This window comes from Neophocaena asiaeorientalis, unplaced genomic scaffold, assembly GCF_003031525.2.
Source record: "Neophocaena asiaeorientalis asiaeorientalis breed wild unplaced genomic scaffold, Neophocaena_asiaeorientalis_V1.1 scaffold598, whole genome shotgun sequence".
Taxonomy (NCBI): domain Eukaryota; kingdom Metazoa; phylum Chordata; class Mammalia; order Artiodactyla; family Phocoenidae; genus Neophocaena; species Neophocaena asiaeorientalis.
The window spans coordinates 32,837-59,758 of NW_020173036.1; the positions used below are offsets into that span (position 1 = coordinate 32,837).

The window sequence follows — 26,922 nt, forward strand, 5'->3', positions numbered from 1 at the left end:
CAAAAAAAAAATAAAAAAATTTATTAAAAAAAAAAAAAAAGTTACTCTGTAAAATTTATCATGGGTCAAAATAGGAAACTGACTACGAAGAATAAATTTTGCATGCAAGTACAAATAAACAGGTAAATCAAAAGGTAAAATTAAATAAATTTTGAAAGCACTTAGATGAAAAAATTTAAGTAAAATATGTTTGAAAGTTCCATAGGTAGTTTAAAAATATGCATGTGTCTTAAGTTAATTTAACATTTTATAGTATACAAATGGCTTTCACATGCATAGGCCATTATGTCATTTAATCTTTATAATGTTATGAAGTAGATTTTTTTTTTTTTTTTTTTTTTTTTAGGCATGTGGGATCCTCCCGGACCGGGGCACGAACCTGTGTCCCCTGCATCGGCAGGCGGACCCTCAACCACTGCGCCACCAGGGAAGCCCAGATATTTTTATTTTATGTTTACAGATAAGGAAACAGGCTTCTAAATGACTTGTCTAGACTCCACATTTAATAAGCAGCAGCAAAGGTGTTTAAGTCAGGATTTTTGACTCCCAAACCATTATTCTTTCCCCATAACCACTATACTGCTTTTACATTATAAAATTAGAATAAGGTAAAAGAGTATACATGTACTAATGCCTAAAACTCTGACTCAGGATCATTTGTAGCAAATAAGCATAGAACCAAGACTCAAAACCAGATCTAGCTGTTAAATCTTCCCACTGTCCTACCCTCTCTGTCTCAAAACTAGGCGATATATCTGTAATTTAGATTGTTTATAAACCTGTATTCAGCCAAAATCCTTATTGCAGCAAATTATTACCTTATTCAATAACATTACCACTTATCCAGTAGACTTAAAACAATCCCACCTCTGAATCTGAATCTGTTCAAATCTGAAAGATTATATTAAAATCTTGCAAAGAGGGACTTCCCTGGTGGTACAGTGGTTAAGAATCCGCCTGCCAATGCAGGGGACACAGGTTTGAGCCCTGGTCCGGGAGGATCCCACATGCCGTGGAACAACTAAGCCTATGGGCCACAACTGCTGAGCCTGCGCTATAGAGCCCGCGAGCCACAACTGCTGAGCCCACGTGCCGCAACTACTGAAGCCCGCACACCTAGAACCTGTGCACCGCAACATGACAAGCCACCACAATGAGAAGCCCGTGCACCACAACGAAGAGTAGCCCCTGCTCGCCACAACTAGAGAAAGCCTGCGCACAGCAATGAAGACCCAATGCAGCCAATTAATTAATTAATTAAAAAATCTTGCAAAGAGTAAACCTTGGCCAGAATGGTAAACATTGAGAGAGAAACAAAGCTTGTTCTTTTCCCACCCCACCAGTCTCTTTGCTGTTTCTTCAGCAGGCCAAGCATGCTCTTTCTTTCCTCAGGGCCTTTGTACTTGTTATTTTCTTTTGGGGATAAGTTCTCATGCCACAAATATTCATAGAGTTTCTCTCTTTTGTCTCTGTTCAAATGTTGCCTTTTAAAGGAAGCCTTCTCTGATCACCTTATATAACATTTTCCTGCTCCACTCTGTCACTCTATACCCCATTCTTGTTTTTGTTTTTAACACCCAATTCCATATAACGTATTTGTTTATTGTCTGTCATCCCCACTAGAATACAAGCTGTACCAGAGCAGGGGTCTTGTTTTGTTCATTGTTTTATCTCTAATGCGTAGAACAAGGCCTGGCCTGTGATAGATACATATTACAAAAATTTAAAAATGAAACCATGATTACACACAACTGCGTATTATTGATAGGTTTACCTTCCAGAAGAGAAAGCAGTCACATCCTTGTCATATCAAAACTGAGAAATGTCAAGAAAAGGAAAAATAGTCAAAGAAGTAATAAAGAATAACAGAGGGGAAATGCTTTCGCTGTACACAGAGGCAGCAGAGAATAGTATTAAAAATTGTTTTAGAAACAGTAAGGAGGCAGTGAAGTGCCAGTGTCGATTAAGGTAAGAAGTGACAGGAGAGAAGAACACTATCAACTTGGAATCGTTCTGTGGTCTGGGGAATAGTTAGTTAAGAGGCAATATTTTCCCATTACTTTACAGTTTGGGATCGATAAGTATAAAGCTTTACAGTCAATTAATTTCTCTAAAATATTTTGCTTACATTTTTAAGTAACACTTACTATATGATGAGTATGTCTGGCTATGAATGTAGATCGTCCCATCAGTTTATCCTGTATTTTAATAGCTGAGAAAGTATTAATTATAAAATGTAAGCCTTCTAACAGATTATATTTTTTATTACCAGCTTAAATTTAACCAAAGAAGATACAATTCCCTTCGGTTCTTTATAAGACAATATATACAACTGGGGTTAAATGTACCAACACATCTTTAGTTTCTGAAGGCTTTGGCAGATTGCAAATCCTCTTATTAAGGTGGCTATGTGATTTTCAGGTTAAGGTGACAGGTTTTTGCTCTCTTGAAACTCCACCAAAACTATAATAATGAGAATTTTTTTGAAGCATGAACATATAAAGATGGAGAAAACAAAGAGGAAGAAAAGAATAGTAACATTTTAGAAGCTAGAAAGCAGATGGAGAAGTGATAATGGACATAGTACACCCAAAAAAACTAAATTATTAACTGACTGTGGAAAAATGGAAACCAACCTGATTTGTACCACAGAATTCTCAAGTCTCAAGAATTGGCACTGTGAGGTTATCTCTGGAGGAGAAAGAGTACATAAATGAAAAGGCCTGTCTGAAATGTTTCTCTAAATCCCTTCTGCTCTGTGCCACTGGGTAGATACCCCATCCCTACCCTGGCAGTACACTGGAAATGTATTCTCTGGAGAGGGGAGAAACTCTCTGGACCCAGGACATAGGGGGAAATGGGTGGCGGCGGGGGGAGGTGAGTTACTGCTTACTGAGTGATGAATGGAGAGTTCCCCAGTACTCTCTTTCCATTTGCTTCCCAGACTGCTGGCAGCCAAACCTTCCCCTTCAGGCAAGAGATTGGAAGAGTTTTGTCTGAGGAATCTTAACAGCCAAGAGTAAAGACCCAAAGGTAGTGATATCAGGGATTCCACCTAGATGGGAGTACATGGGAGTTCAAAAACAAGAAGCCCATCTGTATGCTCAAAGCTTTCCGTAGCCTTTTAGTCTCAATCTGAGTAAAGACAAATTATCTGTAAATTACCAGATATCAGAGAGGAAGTCTCTGATGCCAGTGAGAGAGAACAAATGGGGGAAAAGGCAACTAGGAATAAACAAACACAATGCAAGGAGAAGAGATACCCCCCCCCAAAAAAAACCTATCACTTTTCTCAGAGATAAAAGATCTTCTCTCTATGAAACAGGAACAGATGCTTTATAAGGAACATTCAGATAACAATTTAAAATGTTAAAATGCTGATATTTACAGTACACTGGAAATGACTTTCCTTGCAAGTATTAAACTTTTAAATGTCGGGTTCCTCTTCCCTTGTCTTCCACCATCATTTCACAAAGGACAGAACAAGCTAGATGTAGCTGACCAGTAACTCCATAGACTGTTTAAATAGCTGCTTAATAACGTACTTCTGCACAGCCTCGTTTCAAAATAGCCTGCCCCCTGCATGACTTCCAGATGCTATTGAAAGTGGTCTTTTCTGCTTTGCAAAATTGACTCTAAAGTCACAGGGTAGAAGCAGAATAAGAGCATCCTATCTCATTGTATAAAGTATCGAGGTCACAGTCATTGATAAGATAAAAACTTTAGTAATTAGGAAGGTTGAATCATTAGGACTTTCAAATAGGTCACCTTTATTGGATTATAGAATATAAGCACACGGTAAATGAGTGACATTTCTCCTGTGTGGTTTTGTTCTCTCTCTTCAGTAAAAGATCATTTCTGATTCCTAGGTTAACTTTAAGAGAGCAGAGCTATTCTAGTGGTAGATAATTAAAGACTCACTCTTAGGAATCAGGGTTCATGTAGTATGTTTATCATCTTCTCACCTGATAGTCATTGATTCAGCCTAAGGGCCAGGGTATTTTAAAGAATAATATTACTAAAGAAATTTCAGGACTCGTCAGTCTATCGTGCTGTTTCTTTGCAGGACTTTTCATATCAGTCTAATATTTATTAATAATTCTAAATTAGGCTTTATTATAAAATTGACTAAATGTTAAATCAAGGAGGCACAAAGAAAAGGTTGTGGTCTGTTGTTTACTCACAGGAGTGTTATATTCTGTATATAAGGTGATTAAAAATAATTTGGGAATAAATGCTCACAATTTACTTTTTAAAATAATGAAGCGTATGCCTCCTTTTACTCATAAGTAAACCTAGTTATAGGAAAGATAGAAGAATGAATTGAAGCTGAGAAGATGGTGAACATGTATTAATGATTGAAAATAATTCTAATTAATTGAAGAATAATTCTAGCAAACGTCATTTTCTGGTAGATAAAAACAGTAATTGAGAGGAGGTTGCTGATAATCACAAACAATGCAAATTAAAAGAAGCACACTATTTTTTACCCACTGGAATTGGGAAAATTCCTAAATTCTGGCAAGGTTAAGTGTTGATAAAGGTTAGGGGAATTGCTTACTGGGACACTCCTCATGCAACCAACCACCCTGGGGACATTTTGGAAGTATCTGTTAAAATGTACAGTGTTTGGCCTACCCCCAAGAAACACCAGCTTTTGTTCCAAGAGATGTGTATAGGAAGAGATGTATTACAGGAAAATATATAATAGTGAAAAATTGGAAACATAAATGTCCATCAGTAGAGGACTGATAAAGTTTGGCACATATCTGCAGGGAAAGAATATATAGCAGAAATGAATAATATATGTATCAACATCAGCTTTACAATATGTCCAGTGAGAAAAGCAAGCTGTAGCATGAGACCACTTAAAATTTTAAAAACAAAACGTTATATATATATATTTATTTTTTTTTGGCTGTGTTGGGTTTTCGTTTCTGTGCGAGGGCTTTTTCTCTAGCTGCGGCGAGCAGGGGCTACTCTTCATCGCGGTGCGTGGGCTTCTCATTGCCGTGGCTCCTCTTGTTGCGGAGCACAGGCGCTAGACGCTCAGGCTCAGTAGTTGTGCCTCACGGGCTCAGTTGCTCCGCGGCATGTGGGCTCCTCCCAGACCGGGGCTCAAACCGGCGTCCCCTGCACTGGCAGGCAGACTCTCAACCACTGCGCCACCAGGGAAGCCCTATATATATATTTTTAAGTCTTACATATATGTATGTAGAAGTATTAAAGCAAAGATTAGAAGGTATATGCCAAGCTCAGTAGTTGTTGTCTCCAGGAATGGCAAAAAGGGGTCAAGATGGGGATAGCTATCAAGCAGAGAGGGGCTTTAGCTTTACCTATATAAAATTCTTGTGGTTTCTGGCTTTTAATTAAAAAGATTCTACAGTTGTGTTTTACTTTCACAACCTTTTTACAGGTATAAATTTTTTTAAAAGACAGGAGGCAAATGTGTAAAAATTTAACCGTGTTAAGTATGGTGAGAATAAGTGATTTCTACATTAGCCTTTGTTGCAGTTTTTCTTAATTTCAAAATATAAGGTATTATAAGGAAATACATAATCATTATAGAAAATTTAGAAAATGTAAACATAAATAAGCACCAGTACTCCACTGAGAGAGAAGTACCATTAGTGTTTTGATGTGTCGTATTGTGTATCTTTTCAGAATTCTGTATTTTAATACTGTATACAGTGGTTTGTTGTTGTCGTTTTAAATATGGAATCACACTGGTTTTACCTTTATTTTTTACTTGCTCTTATTTTAGACATCTTTACTGATCAATAAATATTATGTTCTGACTCCAGCTCTGATACTACTAGTAACTCACTCTTTTTTTTATACCAGCTATGTTTTGTGGTTTTTTATATACAGTGGTATATTTAGCACTTACATAGTACTTTGTGCCAGACACTGTTCTGTGTACTTTATGTATACTACCTCAGTTAATCCTCAACAACCCTGTGAGGTAGATCCTATTATTACCCCCTACTTACTGATGGAGAAACTATAGTTTAAAAGGCCAGGTGACTTGCCGCAAGCCCTTTGGCTCCAGGGTGTATTTCCTTAAACTCTACGCTGTTCTTCTTCTTCAGTTCAGTCAATCCTTTCAACACCTCAAGTGAGCCCTTAATGCCATGCAGCAATCATACTTTCCCTTCCCTGGTTTTTTGCTCTTCCTCTCTCGTAGACACTGTCACACTTCCTTTATCCTCAGTTCTCCAACACCTCTCCTCCAAGAACTGTCAACTGATAACCTTGCTTGCCATTTCATTAATAAAATTAGAAGCACCCACCACAGTATCTACCTACCTACCTACATTCATGCTCAGTTTTTCTGTTTTATCACTAAGAGTAAAAGCCAGTCCTTCAATTTTGTGCACTAGATTCCATCCCCTTTCTCCTACTCACTGACATCTTTTGAGTGGCTCTCTCCTGTACATCATCAGATTTTCCTTTTCTACTGGATTTTCTCCCATTTTAAAACATCTTTCTTATCATGCACATTTGGAAGAATGCTGACAGTTGTTGAACCTAGGTGGAGGGCACCAGGGTATTTACTGTACTCTTCTTTTAATTTTTCTCTACGATTAAAAATTTTCATAATAAAAGAGTTGTGGAGGTCCCTTCCTTGATCCCACTTCCCTCTGAAGCTATCACCTCATTCCTCTTGTTTCTCTTATAGTAAAACTTCTCAAGAGTTGTTGATACGCACTCTCTGATTTTCTTCCCTCCCCTTTTGTCTTGGACTCCACTCCAATCAGGCTTTTTTGCCTCTGACACTTCACTGAAATATCTCCGAATAAGATAATTACCATGTTGCTAGATCCAGTGGTTAAATACTCAGTCCTCAATCTTTTTGACCCATCAGAAATATATAATGCATTTGATCACACTCTTTTTCATGAAACCTCTTCTTAATCCTTTAAACTCTACCACCTGGGAGCCTTTCCAAATGACACATTTTAGGCACCACCCCAGATCTACGGAATTGAAGACTGCATTTTAACAAGATCCCTGAGTGATTTGTATGCATACTAAAGTTTGAGAAACGCCACTTTAAATCATATTCTGATTTTCCTTCTCCTTACTATCTGTTCCTTCTCAGCTAGTTCTTTTTCAACTCCTTAACCTCTCTAAATATTGGAATAGTCCAGGGATTATGTTCCTTTGGTAATCGCATCCAGTTTTGTGAGTTAAAATACCATTTAATTACCTTTTCTGTGCCAGTCTCCAGCCAGTTCATTTCCTCTGAACTCCAGACTGTCATGTCTAACTGTGTGCTCAACATCGCTTCATTGTCTAATGGACATCTCAAATTTAACGTGTCTAGTTCTGAGGTCCTGATCTTTTTCCTCAAGCCTGCCCTTCCAAACAGTCTTTTCATCTCAGTAACTGGCAACTCTGTTCTTAGGCTGCTTATGCCTGACATTTTGTACTGAATTTTTGACTCCTTTCTTTTTCTCATACCATACAACCAATCTGTTAATCAGCTCCTGTTAGCTCTATCTTTAAAGTATATCTAGACTCTTACAACTTCTCGTCACCTCTTTTCCTGTCACCGTGATTCAAGCCACAGTTATCTCTTGGCTGGATGAGTGCTTTGCTTCTGCCCTTACCCACCCTCGACTTACTCTCAGCACAGCAGCCAGAGTGGTCCTTTGAAGACTTGGGTCAGATTACGTTGCTCCTCTGCTCCTCAAGTGTCTTCACATTTCATGCAGAAAGGAAGCCGAAGTCCTTATAATAGTCCTTGTAATGTGACCACCACCACGACCCTTCCTCCCCCACTGCCTATTTTACTCCCTCTCTCAGCTCATTCACTACTCTTCTCCCTCTTGCTCTTTCTGTTCCCAGCCAGTTTGCCTTCTTTGCCATTCTTAGAACATGGGAAGTACACACCTGCTGTAGGACTTTGCCCTTGCTAGTCCCTCTGCCTACTGTGTTCTTATCCCATATCTGCATGACTCCCTCCCCTCCTTTGAATCTTTACCCAAAATGTCCTTTGTAAAGAGGCCCTCCCTGGCCTAAAATTACAACCCCCTACAACTTAGCATTTTCTGTCTCCCACCTATAGAATACAGTATATTCTACTCATGCATCTTCTTTATTTTCTATCTTCTATACTAAAATGCAAGCCCCTTGAGGGTAGGGATTTTCTGCCTTATCTCCAAGACTTAGAACAGTTGTTGCCTAGCACATGGTGGGCTTTCAATAAATATGTGTTAAATAAGTGGAAGAAAGAACCTATGAAGGTGAACATAATTATTATCTCCATTTTACAGGTTAGGAATCCAAAGCTTAGAGAAATTATGTCATGTACCCAAGGTCGTGTGGCTAGTAAGTGATACAGTTGGAATTCAAAGTGAAATCTGTACACTCAAAACCCATGCCCTTTCTACTATGCCTCTCTGGTCATGTCACTTAGGTCCTCTGGGCTCTGGTTTTCCCATCAGCATAAGTGGCATTATTGCCTTTTTGCTTGCCTCACAAAGAAACAAAAAGGTTATAAAACCAAGTGATGTAAAAATATCCTGAGAACTTGAAAATGCTTTACATGTACAAGAGGGTGATAGTAATTCTTTGTTTTCTTATAAAAGTTTTACAGTTTTTGCTTTTAGTTTTAGTTCTTCAACCCACTTCAAATTGGTATGAGGTAAGGGTTGAAGGTTTTTTTCCCTCATACGGGTATCCAATTGTCCCAGCAACATTTGTTCAAATATCTATCCTTTCCCACATTGAGCTGTCTTGCTCTTATAAATAAACAAATATCATGCTTCTGATTTTATGTATTTGGGCTTATGAATGTTTGAAATGAACTTAAAAAGAGAGATTAGCATAGTTTTTGCTATTCCATCAATATCATGATATTCCACGTTTACAATACATTCTCATTTATTCTCTTCAGGCCAGTGTTGTACTTAAGAAACAATGATGAGAATATTTTCCAAAGAGGGATTATACCCTCTCTAATGCGGGTCCCAGATAGGAAACAAAAAAGACATACAAATATCATACTCATGGACTAGAAAACTCAACATTGTTAAGATGTCTGTTCTTTCCAAATTGATCTATAGAATCTGTAGGTTCAGTGCAGTCCCAGTCAAAGTCTCAGCAGGATTTTTTGTAGAAATTCACAAGTTGATCCTAAAATGTATATGGAAATGCAGTGGCTAGAATAGTCAAGACAGTTTTGAAAAAGAACAAAGTTGAAGGACATTTAGTGTGAGATTTCAAAACTTTCTATAAAGCCACAGTAATCAAGACACTGTGATATTGGCATAAGGATAGATGTGTGAGTCAACACAGGGAGGAAAGAAAGCCTAGAAATATATCTATTATGTCTGTGGTCAGTTGTCTTTTTTTTTTTTTAACCAAGATGCTAGGGCAATTCATGGAGAAAGGATAGCCCTTTCAACAAATGTTGCTGGGACAACTATATATCCATATAGGATAAATAAATAGCCCTTTCCTGATACAAGGCATGAATATTCATTCAAAATGGATCACAGACCTAAGACTAAAAGCTGAACATCTAAAACTTCTGAAGAAACATAGGAGAAAATCACTGTAGCCCAAAGATAGGCAAAGATTTCTTAGGACACAAAAATTAAGAACCGTAGAAGAGGGCTTCCCTGGTGGCGCAGTGGTTGAGAGTCCGCCTGCCGATGCAGGGGACACGGGTTCGTGCCCCGGTCCGGGAAGATCCCACATGCCGCAGAGCGGCTGGGCCGGTGAGCCATGGCTGCTGAGCCTGCGCGTCCGGAGGCCATAACAGTGAGAGGCCCGCGTACCATTGGCATAAGGATAGATGTGTGAGTCAACACAGGGAGGAAAGAAAGCCTACAAATATATCTATTATGTCTGTGGTCAGTTGTCTTTTTTTTTTTTTAACCAAGATGCTAGGGCAATTCATGGAGAAAGGATAGCCCTTTCAACAAATGTTGCTGGGACAACTATATATCCATATAGGATAAATAAATAGCCCTTTCCTGATACAAGGCATGAATATTCATTCAAAATGGATCACAGACCTAAGACTAAAAGCTGAACATCTAAAACTTCTGAAGAAACATAGGAGAAAATCACTGTAGCCCAAAGATAGGCAAAGATTTCTTAGGACACAAAAATTAAGAACCGTAGAAGAGGGCTTCCCTGGTGGCGCAGTGGTTGAGAGTCCGCCTGCCGATGCAGGGGACACGGGTTCGTGCCCCGGTCCGGGAAGATCCCACATGCCGCAGAGCGGCTGGGCCGGTGAGCCATGGCTGCTGAGCCTGCGCGTCCGGAGGCCATAAAAGGGAGAGGCCCGCGTACCGCAGGAAAAAAAAAAAAAAAAAGAACCGTAGAAGAAAAAATTCGTAAATTGGACTTCATCAAAATTCAAAACTTTTGCTTTTTGAAAGACATTGTTAAGAAAATGAAAAGACAAGCCCCAGTCTTGAGGAAAATGTTTGCAAGATACATTATCTGGTTAAAGAATTGTATCCAAAGCATATATAGAACTCTTACAACTCAGTAATAAGACAAACTACCCAGTGGAAAAATGGGCAAAAGATTGGAGTAATTTGTTAAAGAATATAAAAGAATGGCCAATAAGCAATGCAAAGATGTTCAATATGTTAGGCATTAAAATAGACAAGGTTCCCCTGCACACCCGCTAGAATGCTTATAATCAGAGCCAACAATACCAGGTTTATTAGCAAGGATGCAGAGTAACCAGAATTCTTATACATTGCTAGTGAGGATCTTAAATGGTACAACCACTTTGGCAGTTTCTTTTAAAATTAAAATTACCATATGAGCAATTCTAATCCTACTGATTTCCCCAAAAGAAATGAAAACAAGTCAACAACAAAGATATGTACATGAATGTTTATAGTATGTTATTCATAATTGCCAAAAAACACAACAACCCAAATGTCTGACAGGTAACTGGGTAAGTTATGGTATATCTGTACCCTCTTAATACTGCATGCAGCCAGTGTGTGAATCTCAGGATCATGCTGAGCAAAAGAAGCCATATATTTATGTGAAACTCTAGAAAAGGCAAAACTAATCGCTAGTGACAGAAATCATTATCAGTGGTTGCCTGAGCCTAGTGTGGGTGTTATTAATTGCAGAAATGTGTGAAGAAACTTCTAGGGGTGATGGATATCCATCTTTATTGTGGTTGGTCTTTAGACAAGTGTATATATGTGTGTTTGTGAAAAACCCTTTAAACTGCATAAAAATTGGGTGCATTTGGTGTTGTATACTAGTTATACCTCTCAATAAATTTGACTTTTTTACCGCGACAGAAACTGAAAAATCTAAGTAAAAATAGAATTTAGGCCACTATAGAGCACAACTGAAAAATGTGTGAACTCCATGTATTAAGGATTTTAATTACTTTAAAGTGGTAAATGATTACTGACTACACAGGAGTAGCAGAAGGGCATTCCCTTCGGTCTTGCTCACTTTCCACATTGTGATTATGAGGGCTTGGAGGGCAACAAAGTAGAAGGGAGACCAGAATTTGAAACTGTATTTGGATAAAATAACACCTTGTCACCACTGTCACGCATACCAGTCCAGTCAACTGCTGAATTCTCTATTGGTGTCAGAGGAGAGATTTAGCTTGCTGTGTGAAGACTGATGAACTTTTTTGAAATTGTGTAGCATTAGATGCAAGAGGACTGAAGTGCTAATGTCTGTGTAGGCCAGTCGTTTGGTTTTAGAAATAGTAGAAAACACAAGAAAATAGCAGCAAACTTGAGAGAGATATACTTGAGGCTTTTATAAATAGACTAGACTGGTAAATGCCTGCACCTACAGATGGTGTAGGCATAGTATTTGAATTTCAGCAAGGTATTTGAATAATATTTCTCATGATATTCTTGAGGATAAGATGGAGATATGTAACAAATATGAAGAATTTAACTAGGTTCATAACTGTATTATTGTCATACCTGAAGGTCTTAAGCTAGGAGATTTTTGTCCTCCTTCTTCTCTTGAATCTGACTGCGTATTTACAGATAACTTAGATGAGGGCATCATTAGCATGCTGATCTTTTATAACTTATATTTTAGTGAAAAGTAACATTTTAATAAGCTGAAATTATAGGTCATGTCTACAAAATATGAAATCTTATCCAAGTCCAAAAAAGAGAAGTATACAAATGTTGGATGAGGGAAATGGTTTTGTAGGAGCAACGCAGGAACAACAACTCTCTAGGGTTGTAATTGAATATAATTTTAATAGGAGTCAGTTGAGTGACTGTGGCTGCCATAATAGTAATGGCTGGTGCAGTAAACATTTTTTCCTGCTGTAAGGAAGATGAAGATTAATTTGAGTTTTGTTTTTGTTTTTGTTCTGTTTTTCCAAATGTAAGTGAGATCATACAGTATTTGTCTTTCTCTGACTTATCTCACTTAGCATAATGCCCTCAAGATCCATCCATGTTGTCATAAATGGCAGGATTTCCTTCTTTTTTTATGGCTTATTCCTGTGTGTATGTATGTGTGTGTTACATTTTCTTTATCCATTCATGGACGCTTAGGTTGTTTCCACATCTTGGTTGTTGTGAATAATGCTGCAGTGAACATGAGAGTGCAAATAACTCTTTGAGATCCTGATTTAAATTTTTTTGGATATATATATACCCAAAAGTGGGATTGCTACATCATATGGTAATTCTGTTTCTAATTTTTTGAGGACCCTGCAGTCTGTTTTCCATAGCAGCTGCACCAATTTATATTCCCACCAACAGTGCATAAGTATTCCCTTTACTCCTCGCCAGCACTTGGTATTTCTTGTCTTTTTGATAATAGCCATTCTAACAGATATGAGGTGATATCTCATTGTGGTTTTGATTTGCATTTCCCTGGTGATTAGTGATGTTGAACACCTTTTCATGTATGTACCTGTTGGCCATTTGTATGTCTTCTTTGGGAAAATGTCTATTTTTAAAACTAGATTGGGTTTTTTGCTACTGAGTTCTTTATATTTTTTGGGTATCCCCTTATCGGATATATGATTTGCAAATACTTTCTCTCATTTGGTAGGTTGCCTTTTCATCTTGTTGGTGGTTTCCTGTGCTGTGCAGAAGCTTTTTTGTTTGGTGTAGTCCCACTTGTTTGTTTTTGCTTTTGTTGCCTTTACTTTTGGTGTCAGACGCAAACAACTTGTCATCAAGTCCAATGTCAAGGAGCTTACTGCCTATGTTTTCTTCTAGGAGTTTTATGGTTTCAGGTCTTACATTTAAGGGGAGGATGAAGATGAGAATCTCACTCTAGTTTGTGTTGATCAGATCAAATCTAGGGCATTGTATTTCCTTTCGGGGCATCATATTATGGTCTAAAAAGAATGTTGAAAAGCTGAATCTTGGATAAGACCTTGGAAGAAGCAGTGTAGGGAACAAATTTTACTGGATGATTTGCCAGCTTTAAGATTAAATTGAGTCTGTAAATGGACACTTTTTCTTTTACAAGGAAGGAGACTCCTAACAGAAACCTATCAAGAGAATGATATTCATTTAGTTTATAGCATGTTTTTTCTTTCCTGCTACTTTTATAAACTTATAAGGTTCTACTTAACATCTTCGAAAGGTAAGAAGGCGGTCCAATTTAATTGTCCTATGTAATGGATAGACTTTTGCATCATCTGTAGCAAAGTCAATTTATTCTTATTCCCTTCCTTACCCTCAACCAGTTGTGTGGTTTTTGGCATCTTCCACTGTAACTGGTTGGTGCTTAGGAAATAATGGTTTAGTGTTAGCCTATAATATAATTATTTAAGGTAGTAATTACTCTGGAATATTATGTAGGGATTGAGGTATGATACCTATCCCATTTTTCCAGCTGGGGAATTTAAGTCTCTTTTCTTTCCAACCTTCCATTATATAGACCTGGATTTCTGTTCTTTTGCTGCTTTTGTTATAGAAGTGTTACAGAAAGAGTTTATTAAATGAGATATAAGTTAGTAAAGCAATTTCTAAACAATAGGGGATTATACAAGAATAAAGTAGTGTTATTTCAAGTTGCAGCTATATGCAACTTTGGCCTATAATAGATTTATGCTGTTTATGGTTATATCACTAGCTCAGCCATCATATTTATATCTTGTTAATTACCTAGTACTTTCCTGGCCAGAAATTTTCTGTCTTCAGCCCTCTGGTTACATTTCTGTCTACCCTATTCTTGCTGTCTTTCTTTGTATCAGATTTGTTGAGAGGATTGACACTATCCGTCAAGAAATACCTTTATCTTCCCATCTTATAACTTCATCATGCCTCCGTATTCTCATGCATACCATCCATTTGTTGTTGTTATTGTTGTTTTTAATTTCAAAGGAGACAGAATGTCTTTTCAAAGACCAACACCTTATCTGTGCACTAAATACCAGACTGAAGCACTGAGCTCCACCGCCAGCACCATCACCCGTCCCCTTTTCTTTCTAATGAGGATAAGGTCTCCCCATCTTGGAACAGCTTTTGATTGAGACTCATTTTTCTCCATCTGTTATTTTTACCTTTGTTTGCCACTGCAGAACTTTTTAAGCAAATGAGACCTATGACATCATGTTTTTTTTCAATGGAAGAGTGACAGTGTGATGTAGTATATCAAATGCTAGGCCTAAAAAATCATAACAGCAAGATAAGTTCAGATTGTGATAAATGCTGTGAAGGAAGTAAACAGTATCATGTAAGAGTAATGGAGGAGAAGGAGTTACTTGTATAAACAAGTAATTTTAAATGAAAATTTGGTCTGAGAAAAAATTTCGAGATCTTGATCTCTGGATGAGAAAATTTAATTGAAGGTTTAAAATTTAATTGAGAAAGCATAAATAATAAACTTAATTATTTGCAAAGCTTTCATTTTTAACAGTGTTCATTACATAATTTTGATTATATCATTTGAATTTTAAGGTTTTACTTTAAGGCAAAATTTATTTTCTAACAGTCATTGTTAGATTTCAGAAGTCTCATATGTCTGTTCTTTCCAGTATTAAATGAAGAAAAATAACCTTGATTAGGACATTATATGCATCTTATTGTAGTTGATTCAACAGATATGTATTGAATACCTGCCACATGCCAGGCACTGTACTAGGCACTGGGGATAAACAGAAATAAACTAGACACAGCTCTTTCCCTCAATAAACTCAACTAAGACAGTTTTTAGGGGTATCAGATGATTTAAACTTCCCATTGACTTTGAAATAGATTCACTGTGTCCATTACATTAGAAAGTAAGCACCTCACTAGTTTTAAGAAGGTCTTTTTAGAATATATAATTCTACTTTTTAAAAAAGTTTTATCAAATGGAGTTTACATTCCAAATAGAAAATGAACATAGGCAGGTGAAAAAAATACATGAATCAAACTGTTAAAATAATTACTACATAACTGAACAGGGGAAAGAAAGATCACTTGTGGTTGAGTCTTGGGAAAGCTTCACTTAGGAGTCATAATGTATGTTGAATCTTAAAGAATAAGTATGATTCAGTAGAGAATAGAATGAAAGCTAATTTGGTGTGAGAGGGGAGCATTGGTCACAGAGGTGGGATTAAATACCAAGGTATACTTAAAGGACCTGGATAAATAGGCTTGACTGGAGTGGAAGGTTTGTATTGGTAAATAGTAAAAGATAAAGCAAAGTCTTTCAATAGAAAAGATTTTGGTTGTACCATAATAGTAATATGGTCCTAAAATCCTTAGTTCACTTGCAGTCTATTTTACTATTTCTTATTTAAAGGGGTTATGTACAGTTTGCAGTTGTATCATGATTCTAAATAAATCTTTATTTATACCCCTAAATGTGTTCTGTAGATACTGAGGCCAGAGTCTTTAGCTCTACTCAGGTTAAAATGATGTTTTGTTTTTCAGTTACTTACACGCCAAGTCAATCATCCACAGAGACCTCAAGAGTAATAGTATCCTTCTTGAATTTGTCTGCGAAGTTTGAAAACATCCTGACCTTTTCTCCTGCATTTTATCTTCACATTATGTAAAAACAGTTTTCATGCTAAGTTCAATAATACACTGTAAAGGGAATTAATAAATGGGTTTACACAAGAGTATAGTAGTACAAGGTACTACAACCTGCTTTTGGTTTTTGAACAATTGACCATTACAAAAAAACCTATCAAGTCATTATGATAGTAGGACTCTTTGCTTGCTTCTTTATGTTCTATAAGCACTACAAGATGCATAGTTTTGTAGCTATCTACTAGTTTCTTTCAGTGCTCTGACCTTGCTCAGTGGTAGTTGAGATGTAACTGAAGGCTCTACATTATATAACAATGAGGTGAGAAAAACGTAACATTTCTTCTTCCATAAGCCCAAATTAAGATCCTGTCTGCCAGTTGCCTTCCTTCATTCCATTGAAGAGCCTTTCCAGCTTTCCCAGCAGTGCCGGAAAGATATTTGGGCCTCCATTACTAAAATCTAATGGGAAAGTTTCAATGTCTCCCATAAACTTAGGAAAACATCTCACCTCATCCTACCACATTTCAAGCACCAAATATCTTAAAAGCAGGTCACAGAGTCCAAATAACACTATTTTTAAAACATATTTATTAACTTTAAAAGGAAATATGAAGTACTATACTTCTTTAAAGAATATCATAATATATAGAATTATAGAAATTGGATCTCCTACCTAAATTTTTCATAATGGTTGCTTTGATAGGAAAATGAGATCTGTTATTTTCCTTTACTTACTACACCTCAGATATTTTTCTTCATGAAGACCTCACAGTAAAAATAGGTGATTTTGGTCTAGCCACAGTGAAATCTCGATGGAGTGGGTCCCATCAATTTGAACAGTTGTCTGGATCCATTTTGTGGATGGTAAGAATTGAGGCTATTTCTCCATTAATTAAATTTTTGGACCCTGAGATGCTGTTGAGTTATTAGAAAGTCACTGAAGATTTCAACTATAGTATTTTCATAGTTCTCAGTATTCACAAAAACCAATGTTGATCTTACTTTATATATAAATAGATTTTAACTTTTTTCTTTATCTTTAAAAAGAATATTATGAAACCAGTTTCAGTATATTTCAAACAAAAAGTGTATTTTATAAACACTGTTTAAATTTTATTCAGATTGTCTCTTTAAAATATTTTGTGTTCAGAATGTTCTGTGTATCCGGTTTCAAAAAAAAAAAGTATGCAATTTAAGCAGGTGTGATCTGCAGCCATTATTAAGGTTTCAATAAAAGAATTACTCCCTTTAAGAGAGAGGCTGTTTCACAATCTTATTTAAGCCTAAATTGGAAAGTTACTTTCTTTAGACTAGAAAGAACCGTATAATTATGGGCAGCCGGGAAAGGAAAGACAAAAAGAAAAATGAAAGGTAGATTTTTAACACTATCAGTTTTGTGGGCCCTGCATAGCTCTTTCTTTCTTTCTTTATTCATATTTCTGCTTTGCGGAAAATAAGAAAGAGAAGTTATAAGAGGAGGGAACTAACACTTCTGTGCAGTTACTTTCAGCAGCTGTGAAAAGGGCAGCATGGGATCATTTTCTTAAGCCAGCTGTTCTCAGAAGGGTCCTTAAGACCCTGTCAGAGGTCCCCAAGGTCGTCCTGTGTGAAACTAGATTTTTCTTCATATTCTTCAACACATCAGAGCAGATTGAATGCATAAGCAAATATGTGACTCTAGCTGGCTGCTGTTAAACCAGTCAAAAAGAATTGCAGGGACTTCCCTGGTGGTCCAGTGGTTAAGACTCCACGCTTCCACTGCAGGGGATACGGGATCAGTCCCTGGTCGGAGAACTAAGATCCCACATGCCGCGCAGCGTGGCAAAAAAAAAAAAAGAATTGCAGTACTATTCTTCTCACTAAACTTTGTTTTTGAAAATACAGTTACTGTTCATTAAAAAAAAATGGGTGATCTATGTTAACATCTAATGACTGTTTTGTTATTTAAATTAATAAATATTTTAACAGTTTCTCAAAGTTTTAATATGATGAATATCCACAGGTATAATCCACATAAACAGAAGCTTCTTGGGGTTGTCCATAATTTTTAAGACTGAAAAAGAGTCCTGAGACCAAAAAGTTTGGGAACATCTGCTCCAAGCTGAATACAGGGTGTCCCAAAACTCTTAGTGCAGTTTTAAGCTTTAAATAACTGAATCTGCAGTAAGACTTTGGGACACCCTGCTGGAAATAGAAAAGCTGCAAGGGCTTTCAAAGCCACATTGGCCTAAATTCCCTGAACTTATCTGTAGCAGTTCCATAAAGAGAATTCCAAGGTAGGATTCTGAATTAGTCAAGATACGCCTAGGGTTAAATTTGGCCATGATTTCTTGTAATAATAACTGGCATTAGAGTGGCAAGGTGGGAAGGGGGCGGCATTGGACTAGGAGTCAGAAGGTCTGTACTCTCGTGCTCTGTTTGACTCTTAACTTGCACGTTCCTTGACCTCCTCCAAGTCTCTCCATCTTTAACATTGGGTTGAACTAGTGGATTTTGAATGCATTTTCTCAGGTTTAGTAATTAGAGTTAGCTATATTTTTTTCTTCAATATATGTTTGTTTTAATAAATAATTATAAACAAGAAGCTAATTAATAATTGTAATCTGGATCTCAGATACCTTTAAGGCATATACCTTGTAACAAAGATAACAGTGTATCCTAAGGGGGAGAGAAATTGCAAAACCTACAATTATAAAGAAACAAGTGTTACGTGTTTTAAAGGTGTGTTTATTTTAACTGGTGCGGGGAAAGTTAGGCTCAGTCAAGTCTCCAGATTTGTCCTTTTCCAAAAACCTTAGTTTATACAGTTTATAGACTACTATTATACATGAAGGTTTATATTTTCTTTTAATTTCTTTTTTGTTGATACCTGCGTAGATGGGTTCATCCTTTATTCCATCAAGCTGCGTTTTAAGACAAGAGATTAGTCAGTAGTACACTTAATTGTTGACTAAAATCCTTTTGGGTTGATATTGCCTTCAGAAACAAATATGAGTATTTCCATAGACTAGGAGAGAAGAGTTTGTTCAGAACCAAAGGTTATGTAATTCTCTGAATTATTTACAATAGTATTCTCAACCTTGCTTTATTTATATCTTAAAGAAGAAAGAAACTTCTGTGAAAATTTTTACAAATTACTAAATTAATTGAAGATAAATCATGCGTTTCTTATAAATAGATCCCATACGACCTTTCATCAAACCATCTACCAACAACAGTGAGGTAAAACTAAAATTTAAAAGGGTAGTTCTTACACTGTCCCTCACAGAAATTGTGTTCTGGCTTTGAAAATTATGTCTGTATCATAACCAGCCTCTTATATTCTGGCTTGTTCATTACATCACAGTTGTATGTGGTTTATTTTGCGCTGTACTACCAAGAGCAGTTATCAATAAAATATATGACAAAAGCAAATAGATAAAACCTTCTTCACTGCATGCCCCCCCCCGCAATCCTTTACTCTCATCTGGATCTCCCACACATCTTTCATCAGTGGTTCTCAACCTTGGTTGGACATTAAAGTCATCTGGGGAACTATAAAAACTCACAATTGGAGCTGTTCCCATCCCCAGACTCTGATGGTATATTATTGGGCTAGAATGTAGTCTGGATGTTGAGAGGTTAAAGGCTGCACAGGTGAGTCTGTTTTGCAGGTGAGGCTGGATGCTCTTACTGCCTGCCTTGAGAGATAGCCTGACCTGCCTTACCCTGACCAATAACCAAGAATCCTGTCCCAGGTCTTTCATTTTTGCAGTTAGTCCTGGTTTTGGTATCAAGTTAATGTTTTCACAAAGTTTTTTTAATACCCTGCAGTTTCTCTAATTTCTTCCAAATGAAACAATACAGAAGATGCAAGGTGAAAGAACTCCTTTAAGCTAAGATTTAATCAACCGTTTATTGTATTTCATGTAAACAGCTAATAAGAAATCTAGCTGTAGAATACAGTGACTGAAATGTGTAAAAATGTAACAAATATGATTAGATCTGTATCTTTGCCCAAGAAGCAGCAGCCAAAAGATTCTTTATACCATCTTCTACTAAATCTACCTACTGTCTATTGCTTTTGTTAATAAAGCATCCATAGCATATTCATACCGCTTTTGGAGGCAAGAAAGGAGTTTGAGTTTATCAGTCTTGAAATTTTACCTTTATTGTCTAAGGTGCCCTGAGATAAGGAGAATCATTTGTACCAATGGGAAAACTTAAATTCTAAGGTGATTACCATAGTGGTTGTGCTACTTCCAAACATCTCATAACAACAGGTCTAGTATTTCTTTCCTGAATCAGGAATGGAAGGTAGGAACTCACTCTTGATAGGGTAAGTCATGGGAAAAATTCAAATGGCAGTGATGGTATTTTGTACAGAAAGAGGGCAGCTGATAAAATTATAAAATCTTAGTAATGTATATAGAATCTCAGCTAGTACTGCCTCTCTCAGAGTTTACAGAACATTTTTTAAAATTTATCTTTCATAATCAGTTTTATTTCTTTGGCCATAAGTAAGAGAATTGATTACATATTACATGGGTTATTTAATGATAAAAACATTGTTCTGGGAATTATAATAGTTTGGTTTTCAGTCTTTATTCAGTTGATGTGAAGAATAAACAAGAATATTTTTCTTTTTATGTTCTACCAGGCACCAGAAGTAATCAGAATGCAAGATAAAAACCCATATAGCTTTCAGTCAGATGTATATGCATTTGGGATTGTTCTGTATGAATTGATGACCGGGCAGTTACCTTATTCAAACATCAACAACAGGGACCAGGTAAATATTTACCATCTCTTGAGGTTCATTTTACTGTTTGTAGAAAGGCTCCAGTTCATTGTAGAAAAGAGGTATTGGCTCCTGGGTAAGCATGAAAGATAGATCTCTTGATCTTTGTCACCAGTTTTAGAACCTTTTGTATACTGTTGGCAGTAATAGCAGCATGTAAGGCCTTTCCTGGAAATACCATGCTTAAGTCTTGTAGTGGAGTGAAACTCCTGATCTTCTGACTAGAAACTAGAGATGTAATAATGATTATACCTCATGCCTCTTGACCATGGCACAGTTAGAAGAATGAGCTCTGCTGCTACAGCATCTGGGCTTACCCCTTTTACTCTATCACAGATTGTGCTATCTGAGCCAGGCCCTCAGCTCTGAACTTATTTATATCAAATCCTTTTAAAATTATTAAGATTTCTCCATACTTCTTAAATTTTTAAAACTAGGTAAATGAAAGGACTGTTACATCATGCTTTCATTTTTCTGTGGTGAGAATTCAAGTGGGAGGGAATTTTTTACTTCTCTCTTCCTAAAAGTTCCTGTTCTCTGTTCCTTACCTTCCAAAGTATCAACATAGCCTCGTGCAGCTCTTTGTCTTTTCTATCCCAGCCATATTAAATTCACCTAGTCTTTTAATACTGGCCAAGAAAAATGAATTGTCTTTACTGAAATTACCTCATATACCTCAAAATTTTAAAAGTGCGTGTGTGTGTGTGTAGAGAGAGAGATTGCCGCAATTACAGTTAATATATTAGAAAACAATAGTTGACCATATAAACTGTGATTAAATAATATTTATACATTATATATACTGTGATGCACATGTGAATCACCTGGATAATTTGTTTAAAAAATGGAGATGCTGGAGTAGATTCCGATTCAGTGGGGTGGGTCCAAGCATCTGCATTTTTAATAAGTTTGCTAATTGTTTCTGATACATACCAAAGTTGAGAATCACCAATGTAAAGAATCTTCAAAAGTGTGAGTGTTTTATGTGTTTGATCATAACCTCCCAACCTAATGAAATGATAATTTTTAATGTATAAATATATTACTTCATTTAGTAGTGTTTTGGTCATCAGTTCAACTCTCAGGCTTTTTGGTGATACTAAAGCTTTCTGAAGATACTGAGTAGCTTTCTCACTAAGAACTTATAACTATCATGTGATATCAGAGAAGTAATCTAAGTTGTCATATACTTTGCATATGCTTATTGAATCACCATATGGCCCTTACCCAACAGTGGTCTTGATTCTCTGTTTTGAGAATTTAAAAAATGACTGCCTTTCTACATAAGTCAGCATAAAACTAATTTTTTAAATTGCTGTTTGGTCTTTCTAACTACTTTCATAGCTTTAGAATGTTGGATTATAGCTTTAAGTGTTAAAAAGGAATCTGTGACCTGGCTTCTGATGATCTGATCTTTTAAGCCTCCATGAAACTTCAATTCAGGACGGACCAAGATAGCAGCTAAAGAACATAAAAACATTGAAACATTGCACTTAGTGTACTTGTGACAGATCCTAGATCACTGAGATGATTGACTTGACGATGGCAGTGTGAAGAGCAAGATTGTCTCTAATTTAGCAGCTTCACGTGCTCTGCCTTTTACAGTCTTATTAACTCAACCATACAGCATAATACCCCATGCCGTGTTTAATTTTCCTATGCATTCTGTTCTTCTAGAGGAATTACGAGGGAATTTTAGTTTAGTTGTAATTGATTTATCATAGAGACTACAAATAATAAAAATTTATGAACCTAAGATCTGGATGAAATCCATTTGTCAGTAAATAAGTTTATTTTAATGAAATAATAAAGTTATATTATGGAAATAAGTAGTAGTGTCTCCAAAATATGGAAAAAGCGTCCCAGAGTTCTGCACTCATCCACTTCTTGGCATTTTAGGTGCTTTGTCCTCCATGGGAGTATAATAAATGATGTGGCAAGGGCTTACTCTCCATGAGAGAAGTAAGTGAGTGACCAACAGAAGGGTAAGGCCTTTACTAGTTAATTCTTTCTGGGAGTATAGTTAGAGCCTTCTGGAATATGCCAGTGTGAAACCAAGTATTTGATGAAGAAAAAGGATATGAAAGAATTATATACTTTTCCCATCATCCCCATTCTACTTCATTACCTTCTAGTCTGCTTTCTTCAAGTGGCGCTTTCCGTGGAACTCCCTCTTTTGAATCAGTAACTCTAGTCATCCTCAGTGAAGTAACCCCCAGGTACTGTTCCATCCATCTCCTTGATTTGATTTTTCTTTCTCTCGTACTTTGATCTCCATGGCTCTCAGATTGGACTTCTATTTGAAAATCTAGGAATATTCTTTTTTTTCATGGGAGATGGGACAGCTGCTTCATTACCATATAATATGGTAATGACCCATGCCCCTACACTCTCACCCCCCCATAGTCTGAGGTGGCAGGTTTTGCCTGTAAATTCAAGGCAGGACTCTGGTAAAGCAGTGTGATGTAATGGCAGACCTTGGACTCATGACCTGCATGACCTGGCCACTGTACCTCTCTAGGTATCTTTTTTTTTTCAATTATTAAAAATAAGAGAATGAACTAAAGAATTCCTTAACAGTTACAAAGATTGAGTTCTTTCCTAAAACAGGTTTCTTAGCTCCTTGAGGGATGACCATCCCTATGTTACTTTGCAGAGTAGCATACCTTTTTACTTCACTTACCCTAGTGCCGAAAGTCTGAGAAATTGCTTTGTCATTTTTTCCCCCTCTTTATCATTCTGTTTTGCTCTCTTTCAGTGCAGCTTCTTTACTAAATTGGGATTAATAATGTGCTCAGTTAAGCTAGGTATATTGGCTTTTTTTTTTTATTGGAGCAGACGTGCTGTGTCATCTTAGAAGAAAATAGCATAACATTTATTATTTCACGTGAATTCCAGTTATCATTGCTATAGCAAACCACCTAAAACATAGTGGCTTAGACAAATTGTAAATCTGCAATTTGAGCTTCTCTCAGTGTGGAAGGTTTATCTCTATTTCATATGGTATTATTGGCTGTGGTAGATTCACTGGGTGTTAAAGGATCTACTTCCAAAATGGCTTGATCACATACCTGAGAAAGGTATGTGACCAGTTAGCCGAGCTGGAAGCTTAGTCTTGGCCGAGGGCCAGGGGCCTCAGTTCTTCTCGACATGGGTCTTTCTGTGACGACTTTTTCACAGGAACCTTGGACTTTCTCACAGTATGGTGGCTGGGTTCTAAGCACAAGATCTCAAGGAGACAGAAAATGATAATAAGTACCAGTGTCTTATCAACATGCAAATTATTTTATTTTAATAAAAAATTTTGATATCTACTGTATGCAAAAGCTGTGAGATATAGAAGGATGCAAAGGTGAATAAAACACAGGCTGTGCTCTCAGTTCTGTTGAGGCAGTGCAGGGGGTGATGTTGAGGATGAGCAGACCCGTGCTCCAGTAACACAGAGGAGTGAACGAAGGGGTAGGGATACCAGGAGTGCGGCTGTAGATGGAGAATGAAAATAACCAGTCCCAGAATTTCAAACTGAGCTATTGATTTTGTAGTTAAGTGCCACTTGAATTTTCTATCCATGAATTACATCCAGGAAAGACCTTTCCTTTAAGCTTAAATAGTTGCAAAGAATGTAATTTCCAGTGTATTATATTGACATTTCAAAAAAAAAAGCATTATATCATTCTTTTAAATGTACCAAATAAAATCTAAACGTCATACTGATTTGATTCTTACCATCATCGCTTGTTTAAAAAATAAAAAACCTCGGGCTTCCCTGGTGGCGCAGTGGTTGGGAGTCCGCCTGCCGATGCAGGGGACGCGGGTTCGTGCCCCTGTCTGGGAGGATCATGCGTGCCGCGGAGCGGCTGGGCCCGTGAGCCATGGCCGCTGAGCCTGCGCGTCCGGAGCCTGTGCTCCGCGGCGGAAGAGGCCGCGGCAGTGGGAGGCCCGCGTACCGCAAAATAAATAAATAAAAATAAAAAACCTCCTCATTCGTTTTTGGAATTTTACATGGCTCTTTTTTTGTCTCTAAATTATTTGTATCCTACTTCCTCCACAGAATTTTTTCCCTAATGTAACGTATTTGTGTGCTCTAAACCCTTTTATTGCTCATTCAAATTATATCTCTGCAACAAAAAAATGTGCTTAAATTTAGAACTAAAAAAATTTTTCCCAGTGACTTTAGGCTGTTAACTTTTTAAATTCCAAATTATGCTATTAATAATTATTAAATATATAACTGATAAAAATAACATGAGTTTTGATATAAAGAAACAGGTAAAATTTTATTGGAAATGTGTTTCTTAATGAACAACGTGGGGCTTTTGTTTTCTCTTCAGTCATTTATTTGTGAAAAATATGACCTTTGCTAGAATAAGCTGGGACTTAGCGACCTTCCTTCTAGTTTTATTTTTAAAGAAGTAAGTACTGAGGAATATTGTTCAAGTAAATAAGAATATGGGAAAGTCAGGAGTTTTGTTATAACCACCTTCAGGTTCAGTAATTCATTAAGTCTTATAGAACTCACTGAAAGTTGTTAATACTCACGTTATGGTTTATTAAAGCAAAAGGATACAGATTAAAATCAGCCAAGGAAAGAGGCACATAGGGCAGAATTCAGGAGAGTTTCACATATGGAACTTCCAGTTGTCCTCTTCCCGTGGAACTGTGGCCAGCACTCCATTCTCCTGGCAGTCATGCGTGACAATGTGCAGGAAGTGTTGCCAACCAGGGAAATTCACTGGAGCCTTGAGTTACTGTTGGGCCTCAGTCACGTAGATAACAATTGACCACCTCTGTTGTTGACCTTAGTTTTTAGCCTCTACAGAGGTCAAGCTGATACTATATAACTTAAAGCCCCCTCTGTAGAATCACATTGATAGCATAGACTATCTGACGTGACCTTAGACTCCCAGATAAACAAAGGCACTCTGAACAGGCAGGACATTCCAAGGGCTTAGGGATTACCTCCCAGGAGCCAAAGGCAAAGGCCAGCCCTCTCTTTGGGCAAGATTAGTTCTTTACCATAACCATATCACTGCTTATTTGAACTCATTTCTATAGCGTACCAAAAATTATATAATAACTTGTCATTTAAAATTATTTCAACAATCAGCTGACAATTCAGTTAATTTTGCTGAAAGCAAAGAATTGGAAACCAACTGTCTTGCAAAGGGATTTGCTACCCATTCATTAGAGTCCAGTTAGACCAATATTTGAAAGCGTCCCTTTGGTACCCTCAGCCGTGTTACACCCTGACGCAGTGTGCACGGTAGTTAAATTCCATATAGGTAAAAGGTGTGCCTTTTGTGAAGTGGGAGAAGGGCAGTTGTGACAGAGGAGATGGAAAGGAGGTTAAACTTTACACCTTCACTTTAGTGGTGCTTGGGCAAATCATCTTATAGTTAAATAAGGGTTATTACAGCACCAAACAAGAAATAACATAAAATAGCATATCAGACTTGACTGTTCCTAAAATTTATCAGTTCTACCCTGTAACCTGGGATCTCTGACTGGCTCTCTCCACCTTAGCCTCTAGTCTGTCCCTATTGAACCTATTTCCTGTAAGATCAAAACCCCTCTCTCTTCCGTGACACCTAAGACTGCTAACATCTGTCTCTGCCCACTTTCAAAAGAACCACAAGTCAGAAAACTAGAAACGTAAGAAATCAGAAAAATTATAAATCTCTGTACCCAGGGAAGACAAGGCTTTTTACTTTATTAAACATAAGATTTTAGTTCCCAGTAGCTTTACCTTCCCTCTGGAGGAGGCTCTGGTTCTCAGACTTATATAACTAAATGCCCCATTAGAGTTTCCTCAACAAAAGAATTTAAAATTCAGATGCAAAAACAACTGTTAAAAAGGTTAACTATTTTGGTTGAGTAGAAGAGGCCCGATCTGTGTTTCAGAATGATTACTATCAGTGGGAAAATGGATTGGATAAGGAGAGACTGGAAGCATGCGGAGCAGTTAGGAGACCTTTGCAGTAGTCCAGGGGTCATGAAGATTTCACCTTGCAGCACATTAAGTATTGATTCCCCACAGTCTCTGGTATATAGGAATCAGAATACTAGTAGCATTGTGTTTTTTAACTTTCTATTGAAGTGTAACGTACATACAGGAAAGTACATGTCATAAGTGCACAGCTTGTTGAATTTTCAATGTTTATATATTTTTCAACTTAT

The 26,922-nt window shown here is 37.1% G+C and overlaps 1 protein-coding gene across 3 annotated transcripts in view; it reads left to right on the top strand.

Annotated features, from left to right (window-relative positions):
• The window catches only part of BRAF (B-Raf proto-oncogene, serine/threonine kinase), a 75,256-nt gene that overhangs the window by 31,075 nt on the left and 17,259 nt on the right, over window positions 1-26,922 (top strand). For all 3 annotated transcript variants that reach the window (XM_024742491.1, XM_024742492.1, XM_024742490.1), the window contains 3 exons: window positions 15,864-15,910; window positions 16,711-16,829; window positions 20,605-20,736. In XM_024742491.1, the coding sequence (XP_024598259.1) occupies window positions 15,864-15,910; window positions 16,711-16,829; window positions 20,605-20,736 (298 nt within the window). The remainder of the gene's footprint in view (window positions 1-15,863; window positions 15,911-16,710; window positions 16,830-20,604; window positions 20,737-26,922) is intronic.